Below are 12,263 nucleotides of genomic sequence, written 5' to 3'. Positions count from 1 at the left end.
TTAGCCTTAGGATTCTGTCAATTCTAACATCTTCTGAGAGGATACTCGAGATTCCAAAACACCGTCCATCTCGAAATGAGAAAAATATCAGTCATTTGAGCTCAGTCTTCGTCAATTTAAATCCATGCTTCTAAGCAAAGAGGGTACACGGAGAACGCACACAAAGTACGGAGTCTAAATCAACACTGAATCAAAGATGATAACCTCTCGCCATGCTGACGCTTACATCGCAGAACTTGAGACAGTTGTTCCAGTCATGGAGCAAGTTTGGTAGTTGAATAGGTCTGTTCACTTTGTTTACGAAAAATTCCGAAGGATTACAGCAGACTATTCTTCGCATCCAAATTTCAGCCTCAGGTAACTTTTGGCGCCTTAAAGGGATATTTGGGGATATTTGGCCTGCTGTTGGTCCATAGCTGTGGTGTCTTACGACTTGTACTCCTCCACCACAGGAGGCGTTAAAAGTCGTAGAAGTCAAAATCAGCCCGTAAAAGGCAGGAATCCCGTCTGAAAACACTACAGCTATGGACCCACATCGAATATTTGGCGTGCTTTTGATGTCTTTTCTATGGTATATCCTACACAGACGTTCATCAGGGCGGCAAATCTCCTTTGCAATTTGAAATGAATATTACATATATATATATATATATATATATATATATATATATATATATATATATATATATATATATATATATATATATACATATATATACATATATGATGCTGCAATAAGAAGTTAAATACACTATTAAGATCTTACAAACTATTAACGCGACCAGCGACTTACAGAGACAAAACTTCCTATCTTAATTTTGAAGGGGGTAAGTCGCTCCTACAGGATATGTTAAATGTCAAGAAGAAATTGAACACCTTTTTAAAACCAACCTTGAACTCAAATTAGGTCAAAGGCTCATTTGAGAAGAGTCCAGTGTCACATTACTTTACAGTGACTTTACAGCAGCCTTTATCTCCTTAACATATCTTTCTATAAGATACCAAAAACGTCATTTTAACCATAGAATTTCGAGGGTCTGTGTTTTTACTTCACCGGTTCCATTGCAAGCAAATTTAAAGACAGTCATCTGTTTCGTTAATCAGTGATACAGCGTGTTTCAAGGACGCTGAACAACATGGAGGGCTTCTAAAATAGTTCACTCTATCTACAGAGAAGCACATTTGTCCCTGTAAAATGACAATTCCAAAACATAAGACGTAGAGAAAGTTTTGGATCTTTGACCACTGTACCAAGTCAGTGTTCAACGCGTAGACATTTTGAATTGCAACGTTTCATGAATACGGGGGCGTAGGTGTGAAAATATTTTGCTAGTTTATTTACCGGGCCCCGGGGGAAGAACTCTTTAGAAACATCCTTCATGTGATTTAACACACAGTCTAACGATCGTACTATCTTAAGAGAATAAAATCAACGAGAAAAGAGAGATTTACATAGAAATAAAACTCTTCAACGGACACCTCAGTGATACGTAATCACTAAATGAGTGTTCTATTGTTTGAAAGGGCCAGCAAAGAATCAGGCAAATTTTCCAACTGTTGAGACTAGGTTGAAATGACAGTTCCTTGGAAATTGACATCTAATAGCATCATTCTAGACTGACACGTGTAAAAAGAATGTTGTCACCTTTTCATCGTGGAAACCTTTGTCTGATCCCATTATCTTTAATTGTTTTGTTGGGATTAAATGCACTAAGGGTGTGTGACGGGGATTAAACCAAAGTAAAAGAACTTATTCTAGACGTGCGTGGGGATGAAAGCAAAACCTTATTGTAACAAAACGTGTACAAAAAAACAGTAAACTGAACCCAAAAGCCGTCTTAAGGCGAATTTAAATGTGGCAAAACATGTAACTTTGGTGAGGCATTTACAGGCCATAAATATCCGTGAAGAAACCTTTGGTATCGACAACAGTCACGTGATATTAATGACGTCACTTGACTGGTACACGTCTCTCTCTACATTAAAACAGGGCCCTCGGACGGTGATTAGAACGAGCATTTGATCTCAAATGATGCAATTTATATTTGCATTGGCCTTTAAGCGCGTATCGACGTTCCGAGTAAATAAATAACGTTTGACAACAGATCAAAATCAAAGTTTTCGATTAGTTTTCTTTGCAGAAATCTTTAACATGTTGCAACGTCGAACGAAGTTCGGTTGATAATTGTTTGACGGGTCACGTCGTGAGGTTTAATTTGCTTCTAATCGAAATGTTTCAGACAAGGGACTTGGATATAAATCAGTATAACGTTGCTATGCTAAAAAAAGAAAAACAAATTAAATGAATAGCCCTAGAAAAAAACGCCTTTTGGAAATTCTACTGCCAACGTAAACTTGCGTTGAAAAGCCTAACAATCGGTACGACAAAGGACCTCCCCAATTACAGTGCTATTTGTTGTAATTGTTCATCAGTGAATAACCTTTTTTATCTCTTGCGAAACTTTAGAGACAATGAAATCACCCTCCGGCTTTGCTTCTTGAGATCGGACGGAGCTTCAAACGGACCAGTGTGGACAATAGCATGTTGAGATGAACGGCAGTTTGTGGCCAAAGGGTAGAACGGCCGTGGTTTAGACCGGAGTCTCAAAGAACTCGGTATTCAGAATTTGAAAATAATAGTGGTCCTTTTTGAAGGGGGATTTGCTGATGTTTGATATTGGCATAGGCGTCTACGACGAGTAACAAAGACCTAATTCCCGGGATATCGCTCATATAGACCACAGGACAGATTTTAACAATTGTATCTGTCTCTGCTACACCAATTTGCTATCTCACCTGTCTCTCCAATAATCAATATCACTGCCCGATGGAACCATGGTGCGTCTAGGGTCATCTCCCATCGGGGCCGACATCTTACGACTAGAGTTGAGCTCCTCAATGCCGGGTAAAAACGAAGACCTGCCATCGCTGGTGGGGCTTGCGAACGCAGAAGCCCGCCTCCCGCCCCCACCTCCCCTCGTCACATCACCACCTGCCAAATTAATGGAGGAAGTCTTCTTGTCTCCCGGAACGACCGATCCCCGACGGTCGGCACGACTTCGGTTCCTTAAGGTTTTACCAGTCGCAAGAGAACTTAATTCCGGGAGAGAGTCCTCCTCCTCAATTTTTTCTTCCATTCCATTGTTCGATGGAATTTCCAATTTCCGTCCCAAGAGTTTCGAAGCTCGATCGTAAACCTCCTCAATCGGAATGGACAGTACAGGGTAAATCGTCTCCCGTGCGTATGCGGGCATTTTGTCAGACTGGCGCTCCCTGTCGTGGTCGGGGGAGACCCGCTCTCGTTTGGACGTCATCTTGTTCAACAGCGGACAAATTTCACAGAGATAACGAGGTTAATCCATTCGTGCTATTTACGATCACTTTTGTCGCCATCAAGGTAATAATGACATCGTGAACGTAAATCACTCCTTGCAACTGAATCGAGGTCTGCAAAAGTTCAATCACAGTAGCGGCGTTTGGCTTGACGATAGCGATATCAACCCCACGAAAGCAACGAGAAATTTCAAGTAGATAAGAACAACAACTGAGTTGTCTGTAGTTCGATTCTGAAACAAGAGCGTGTTTACTGTTTGTACTCCAACAAACAACCACCTGTTGCACATGTGTACCAACCACTCCGGAGCCAAAACTGGTAAACCCAGGTATTCGATAAGAACGCGAACGGCGTAGTAAGCTTTAGGCAAATCATGAACAGGAAAATTTTAATACTGTGCAAATGCGCTCCCAAAATGAAGATCCCGGCACAAAGTCCTTTATGAAATCGCAATACACGCACAAACAAGAACGTCTATTTGGTTAGCAACGAAGCGTTGCAAAGCCGAAATTCCAACTTGAGGAGGGCGCACTTGGGGTGATGACAAGGATCACTCAGCTGCATATAGGGCAGGTTTCAAATTTCGCAGGAAGAGCTCGCAACTCACCACTTCGTCACTTCGTACCGTCGCGTGCAGTCGATATGGTCCGATGTCCTGACCGACTGACAGAGAACTGACGTACTTGGAGGTTGTGAAAATCTAATCCCTTATTTACTCAATTCTGTTGACTTAACGTTTTACACATCTTTCAGTTCACACCTAAAGACAACAAATTGGCGAACACAATGGATGACAATGATGTTTTCAGCGCAATAGAAACAGAATTTACCTGGCATTGAATTCCAGTTTATGACAACCACGCTAATGGCCAAACATTCGGTTCTGCATCCAAAAACGGTTGAAAGTCGCGAAAGGATGAATGGCAGTCACTTGGTTGACAGAAAAAAAGCCGATAGCAGCGCTGCCTGCAGGTTAATAGGCCATTTGGAAAACTTGTGAACTCAAAGTTACCGTAAATCCGGGTATACTGGCACGGTAGTCGCGTTATTGGTAGCGTAGTTGACCGATGCCTATCTCTGGTATGTGTGTGGCATTCACGTCACATGTCCTCCTACATCCCAAGACAGTCGTTTCTATCGATGCGACCTTGCCTGGACAGATTTGAAGGAATTTTGTGAGCCGAATGACAGCGTTGGTCAGCAATAACACCGTCAGTAGTATGTACGCAGCGTTTGACTAGACGCTGTTAAAGTCACGATATTACATCTCATTTACAGAACACTGGTTTTACTGAATCTCTTTGATAAATGACGCCAACTAAACGAGTGCAGGTAAATACCCGAGTTGAACACGATCACCAATTTTCCCAACATAATGACACATTATCGAAATCGTTATCAAAATCGATAAATATTTAACGTGTTTGTTGTATAACTAGCAACAACAAAATCTGGCTATCGAAGGAACTTTTTATATAGTATCGCGTCCGATCGATGTAATGGGTTCTGCGTTACAAAACAGTTAATCGGAAAACTTTTGGACATCAATAATTTGTTAAGTATTGTAAAATTTGAGATGTTATTGTTTAGGGCATGATTGTTTTCGATATCATTGTATTATACACATCAGTAGAGGGGGACAGTAGAGGGCCCCCCTCTACTGTCTATGACTGTATTGATATTTAAAATTATGATAGATCACATGAATTTTGAATAACAGTAATACCAAAGACCAAGCTGTGGTAGAACTGCGCATCAGGTTGTGGGAAACGTGCAATTGCGATGAGGGCAATTTCGGAAATTTAATGTCAAAACGATGTCCTGATATTTAATTGTCAACATAGATTTGATATTTATGAAAACATGGTGAGATAATAACATTAAACTTTGATAAGTACAAATCCGTGCAGGTGTTCAGTAAACGTTTACTGTTAATCGTTATGTCAACTATATTATACAAAGCGACCGATGAGATTAACTACTATGGCAATATCTTGGCGGCCATACAGATCTATCAAGTAGGGTCGTTGCCACGGAAATGAACGCTGCGTAATGAACGACACAGCCTTCAATGTGAAGTTTGTGGACGGTACGGCGCAACACTAGTATGTGGCGTTGTTTCCATAGATACAGACGCCATCGCGATGACCGCTTTTAACATTGTTGCGCACGGACACAGCACGGACTGTATTTGGCAAATTTATACCTGGTATTAAAGAGCACATGCAAACAGTATACATGCAACAAAATTTGCACGGTGACCCCTGAATTTTATTCTTGATTTGGTAAAGTGTTAGCTCTGCGTGGCAGGGATGTGTGCTACCGGCTATAGGCCTGTGGTGGGAGGCCTAAATCCGGGTGTGTAACACACAGCCCTGCACGCAGAGCTAGTAAAGTGTATGGTGGAAACTTCATCATTTGAGGAAAGTTTGAGCACAGCTCGAGGGATTGAGATTAATCATAGAAAGGGACTGGTGGGCCACGCTTTTGAAGAGCAAATCCAAAATATCACGATCGAGGTCACGGGGCCGAAGCCTCAGACTGAGGACATGAAAAGGGGAGGGGGGGGGAGGGGTTGTTACACGTTGGGTGGCAAAATCTGGAACCCTTACTGCAGGATTACTGCAGCCCGAGTGCATGTTATTACTGCCTTGCAATTGAGGTGGCACACATGTCCTCGATGTTATTGCTAACGTCAATGACGTTGACAGAGCGGGACATGTTTCACTGGCTAATCCAAATATGCTGATTTTGCTATTGTTGGCAAGTGACCCCTGCCAAGATAACTACCGTAACGTTTTATTTTAATCATTTCTTTGTACAATGTGCCCTTCTTTTTGTGGACCACTTGGCTTTGAAGAGAACTAACTGTTTATGCTCCATGACCTACAATATGAATTCTCTGCACAAAACCAAGAAAATCGAAAAACGACGATAGCTATGACTCACGATTTCGGGGTCCGCTCAACAAAACAGAGTCAGCAAAATGAGCGTAGATGTATTAAGTTAAGCGTTCTTGTATTGTGAGTCGTTGCAAAGGGTAAGCCAATTTTTCCAGTCGAGATCACACATTATTTCTAAATTTGTGACCGGCCAGAAAACAAAACGTCCTTGCCCATGACTGACAGCCTCGCCAGCAAAACCTATCAGAACTCCACCACTAGCCAGTCTCGAATGACTACCAAAGTGGTAGAATTTTGTGCAGCAATCGCATACAGAACTATAAAAAGTCGGATACACCTCCATTTTAAACCGAAAATCTAGCTTCATGAGGTCGGGGGATCGATCATCAAACTTTACATACATATTGGCTGTGTACAACATTGTCTCATAAATATATTGTCCCCTCCCTCATCTCTCTATCGGTTGTTTGTTTGTTTGAAGTGTTGTCAAGGCGACATGCCAGACGAACATGAGCCAGGCCAAGATAACTTCTATCTCAAAGACAAGCAAAGCGATAATTTGAACCTAACCATCGATAAGGTTTCTAGGCTACATGTGCAGTTGGTGTATACTCTGTGTACACACAGTGTGATATGAGGAGCTTGGGAATTGAATGAACCAGCACAAAGCATGTACATGTATGACATGTATAATGCGTAAGTGGACTGGCATCAAAGCTTGGGAGGTACCAGTTTACTCCAATTCACTTCCAATCTACAGAGTGTGAATTTCAGACATTAATTTTGAGTGATGGTTAAAGATCCACAGTTGGTCAATATGTATATCTCTGTGGAGTTCAATCGAAGTCATGATTGGCTTCTTGATGCAACGTGACAATGTGTTTTTCTATCTCAAAGGCACAAACAAAATAGAATGGCATTAACGTTGAGCTAAAGCTCAGAAAAGGTCCTACAGTCACGCAAAATCACGAAAGACATGAAAAGTCCCAGGGATTCTTGTGACAACTCACGTGATAGTCTAAAAGTAAGATAGACTGCACTGCGAAAATCATAGTCATTTTAGGGGAGGAGGGAGACAGCAAGGGGGATTATGAATGTTACTGCTCACAATCGAAGGCTTGATTGTCAACTAGCAATAGCAAATTAAGGATAACGGGACGCATTATTTTAACACCACTTTGCTTATGGAAAAGAAACTCTTTGCAAACATTACGTTTATAAGCATGTAATTAGAACCTGAACAATATAGAGTTTAGCCAGAACACAGTCAACTGATCATACTCTCCATCGTTGTACGGTCAGAAGACAATCATAAGAAGTGAAACTATAGTACAGATTCTAAATGATTCAAAGCACACTTATTATGTTCACTTATATTATTTTTTCGATATCCATGCCCCCATTTTGGTTCTGATTGACGTGAACGGGAATGCTTCAGTCTGATCTTGTCTGGTATTTATCTGCTTGTTTGTTGATTGTTTCACTTTTGTTTGTTTTACCACAGTCCCTCCACTGTGGGTGGAGGGACTGTGGTTCTACCCTTGTCGCTCTGGTTGGTTACTGATATAAAATAGCGTGAAGTTGTATTTATTCGAATAGACCGTACAACAGCCTGCCTTAGTTCTAATGCCTAAAAACACTTCTCTGTTCATAAAATAGGAACCTGAGCTAATTTAATTTAATCATGGACCGCTAACCTAGTTTTACTAGGATTCAAATCATGGGCAATGCCCGCTCATAACAATAATAAAATTGACAAAACTAGCCAAAATGTCTGAATTACATACATGTCTGGTGCCTCTAGTGAAAATCTCAGTCGCAGTTTGGTGTAGCTGACGCCCTGCGCCTTGTTGTAAAGTCCTGGAGATGTGTAGGAACGTTGTCTCTTTGATAGTGGCATAGTTTTCTGTCTTGAACGAGAATCTGCCATATTACCATGGTATTCTGTTTTCCGTTTACTTGATTCTTGTATTCGCTCTCCATCCACTGCGAGGTGACAGTGTTCCAATGGAGCAGGGAAAATTACTACAGCCCGTCGGAGGTGTTCAAATTTATGCGCTGATTTTCATAGAGTTATGAGAGTGCACGGTATCACTTTACACGACAACATTTCACTTTTTATGCGTAGTTTATTAAGCCAACAATAGGCAATTAGATCTCACTTAAGGTATTCCGTATCCAATACACATCTCAGGGACTGAGAACCAGATATCTGACACTACTTTCATTTTGAAGGAATTAAAAACTCCAAAGGAAATTTCGCCAGGCTATCACGTCTTAACCAAATCTAATACCACAAAGCCCTCTGAAGCAATTATGAAAATGCAGTTTTACTTATTTTTGGCTTTATCAGTTATTTTCAGTGGATATTTGATACAGACCCAGCGGTAACTTAATGTAACTAATGCATGCGTTCATGCGTAAAATCTACTTATTACATTTAATGGGTTATACTGTTACCTTATTCGGCAGGTCAGCATTAACTGAGTAGCGTTCAATAGAAAACTTGCACCTCGGCAGTCCCAACAATTTCATGTCTCTGCCTCGTGCTCTGATTCATGATTTTTTGTTCCATTTGTTTAGCTTTACTGACTTCGGTTTGTCTTCTTCTGTTCGGTGTACACGCGAAACAAAAACTTTGCAATTAAAGTGAATGAGACGGCTTCTGTGAAGCTCATTTAGTGTTCAACTGTTGAGGGCGCCACGAATTTGTGCCGCTGCGATTGCAAGACTAGAGGAAGACCGGTACTACATCTGTTACGTCATATTCGGGAAAGTTTCGTTTGCACTTTGATGTCAATAATTCCAAACTGAGCTTAATTGTATCCCAAACGTGGTATAAAAGCATGCTTTTTGTAAACTCTGGGCTTGAAGTGTGTAGACGAATATTTGGGCAATGAATGCACACACCAAAGGCCCTAGTAACGTCATTTTCTCGAAATATCCCGATGTTGGATTTGTACAGAGAGACAAACACGACTATGTTGATTTTATTTCCCATGGTTGTAACCTTGCATGCCGGGCAAGTTCTAGTGACAAATAATTTGTTCATTATTTTCACGAATCTTCTTAAAATTGATTTTCAGGTTGTGCGGAGCATGGCGATTGCATTTATTGAACCAAGCATCGATCCGTTGTCAACATCGAACTAAAGTCCCTGATATAATTCAAGACATACATCACCATGGAAACATGAATATTTCTATTTCCGGTTTCTGCCTAATTACTAATTTATGGTCCATGCTGATCTTCAACTCCAGTAAAAATCGTTTATCGGGTGAAGGTCTGTGTGAACTTCAAAATTATGTCTTCGTTTACTTCTACACACAGTCCCTTCGTCAGGGACTGTGCTTCTACAAACAACGTCACTGCACGCATGACACTAGACTTGCAACGGTTCAAGCCTTTCTTTTGCGACAGAGAGAACGAAACACGAACAAAAGTTGTACCAAAGCACTCAAGAAAGAAACCGATGGAATAGAAAGGATGAAACGCTGAGTGCTTTGCATCTCTGTGCCTCTATGATAGTTTGAATTGTTGACAGAGTTCAGACAGGTGGCCGACACAACAATTAGTTTCAAACGTATTGATTGAAGGGAGATTCTGTTCTCAGTGTCTCAGGTGACACACGAGAAACTAGCGCCACCTATTAAAGTGGAAGTGAACCCAGTCAAGTCCCCGCCCAGCAGAGCGATTGCCGTACACTTACCCTTTGCTCCTGAACGCTGATGATTGTTGTACATGCAGAGAAGTTGATAATTGATGCGTGTGCATGGAGAGAGACTGCGATGATTTGGACGGGCTAAGTCCGGGAGGTCGTTTCGTCTGGTCTCGTAGGTCAGACTGCGACAGCGCCCAATTGACGGACAGTCGTTGCATTTGCGTGCCCGTCTTCAGAGGCGGGCTGCCTTCCTCTGTGCTGGATGCTGACCCGGATGCACTGCTGTCCGGTGGAGTAGCTGGTTCTACATTTATATGATGCATTTTTTGAGATGTAAATTTTCTAATACAGGTTTCACTTAAAAATTAACCAAAATTTATGGAATTTGATATTTTCAATCAATTATTGATCTTTGTCAAGATGTAAAGTGTACAAAATCGATGTACTGAAATGCTGTTAGCAGTATCACTTATGTCGTTGCCTGTGCGATTGTAGAGCTTGGTACTGAACCGATTCAAAAACACAACTGCCAAGAAACAACATCAAATATTACTCAAAAAGTATTAACGATGCACAGATTTCACAAAGATTAACTTTCGATTCAGTCTTCTGAATGGGGTTTCCTGGCGCACGCACTGGATACGAGAATCTTGGTATGATGAGCGACTGAGCCTCTCAAAATCTCACCGTCTGCTTCAAATCCTTTTGTTTGAATACGATATCGATTAGGCGATGTCGGTTGTGAAAATCATATGAGGTGTGATTCTGCCGGTAACGGCACACGTAGCCCTGTCTTCACGTGTCTGTCCAAGCCGAGGCTGGTCTTGTACAACAATCCGACGCAAATAATATCCACCGAAGCAGAGATGTAGCAACACGCAACTGCTGTCAACCGACCAAAGTGATGATGTGGCGAAGCGATAGCGTAGGGTGATGACGAGGGTAGAGCTCAGTGAGATTATGCCGTATTCAGTGAAACGAGACGAGTGCTAAATCTCCAGTGCCTTTTGCACTCTGGTTTTCAAAATTATGGGTTGAGTCCGGTTGATTTCCACCGGCGTTACCGCTCTAATGACGCCGAACTAAATTCCAACTTCTCCCTCTTCTCGATGTCGTTGTACAAATATTCAATCATCGAAGAGAAAAGAACGATGGTGACGCCTAAAGCTTTGATCCAAAACAATCTGTGCAGCATAATGTTGGCGGTCAGCTGATCTGAAAACTCATCCCTTCATCGGAAACTGCCTTTTTTCGTCAATCCACGCTTCCATTACAATATCCTGTTTTAAAAATCGCGATGAAAGATTTAAATTCAAAGGCTTTGTGAACGAATGCATGGATATCCGTGTATCAGGCAAGGCAGCGAGGCGCACTGCGTAAAGCTTTAGGCGACATCACAACCGTCCAAGTCATTTGCGGTGCTATATCTGTCAGTATTGACAAATCACACGCAGAGTAATGTCTATTGTTGTCATCTACATCAAGGTTTTTCCATCAGTGTTCTGGAGTGACCTCGTGTGGAGTACCTCAGCTAAGTGAACCAGGCGCTGGTGAGTAGTCTGTCTGGCTAAGACTCACCGCTACGAACGTTATCAAAAGGGATAGCCGCGTTTCAGCGATAGCAAAGTCTAATTGGCCGTAGTCTTATTTCATCAGGTCCCGCAAATCATCAGTATTGTTCACTTTCGTGCGTGAACCTGACCGAGGCAGACAAAACCAAACGGGAACGCTTGTAGAGAACACGCGGCGGGAGATGAACCCTCAGGAAAAGTCAACTTCAAGTACATAACAAACGCATCAGCATGAAACGCACAGCAGAGTGTCCTCCTCGGATGTCGCCCAGCAACGGCGCGGAAAGATGAAGAAATGAAAGCAGAAAGCGCTAAGAGATATAGTTCCTCACTTGACACGGAGTAAGGAGAGAAATAAACACTCGTGCAGCTCACAACTATGCGCATTGCGAATCAATTTACCGCCAGATTAGCGAGCGGTGTATATTACAATTTGTCCCTGATTTGATTGTCGGGTGAGTTGATTTGATGACGTCATTATGTGACGAGAAAAATCGTGTCTGATCTCCCGACAATATGAAAAATATCCAGATTATCACAAAGTTGAGGTAAATATGAAGTTATGATGCTATGTACTAATGTTGCTCTATAAAACCGTATGCTACACTTTCGCCGGGTTAAGAATTGACCCACTTCGTTTAAACCTATAATAATAGTGACAGGTCTGCCCGTTGAACAAGTCTAGAATATCGACGACTCGCTTTCAACCTTTGATCAAGTACAGGATGTCATCGAATAGCCTTTGTGCTTCCGTGCCATCAACTGGATCTGTGTGATCTGTTCAAACCACAGGC

The 12,263-nt window shown here is 41.7% G+C and overlaps 1 protein-coding gene across 30 annotated transcripts in view; it reads right to left on the bottom strand.

The window, feature by feature from the left end:
• LOC139142781 (androglobin-like) overlaps positions 1–12,263 on the bottom strand; it is a 120,753-nt gene that overhangs the window by 65,475 nt on the left and 43,015 nt on the right. For 20 of the 30 annotated variants that reach the window (XM_070712914.1, XM_070712917.1, XM_070712925.1 and 17 more), the window contains exon 1: positions 2,797–4,008. The exons of 8 other annotated variants lie outside the window; for them this stretch is intronic. In XM_070712914.1, coding sequence (XP_070569015.1) covers positions 2,797–3,314 — 518 coding nt within the window. In that variant the 5' untranslated portion in view covers positions 3,315–4,008. Of the gene's footprint in view, positions 1–2,796; positions 4,009–9,946; positions 10,237–12,263 lie in introns of those variants that run through there. 2 more of the 30 variants (XM_070712936.1, XM_070712915.1) reach the window with 2 other exon arrangements.

Source organism: Ptychodera flava, chromosome 10 (assembly GCF_041260155.1).
Source record: "Ptychodera flava strain L36383 chromosome 10, AS_Pfla_20210202, whole genome shotgun sequence".
Classification (NCBI taxonomy): Eukaryota; Metazoa; Hemichordata; class Enteropneusta; family Ptychoderidae; genus Ptychodera; species Ptychodera flava.
The sequence above is the reverse complement of the archived record's forward strand: the minus strand, read 5'-3'. Positions and strand labels throughout refer to the sequence as shown.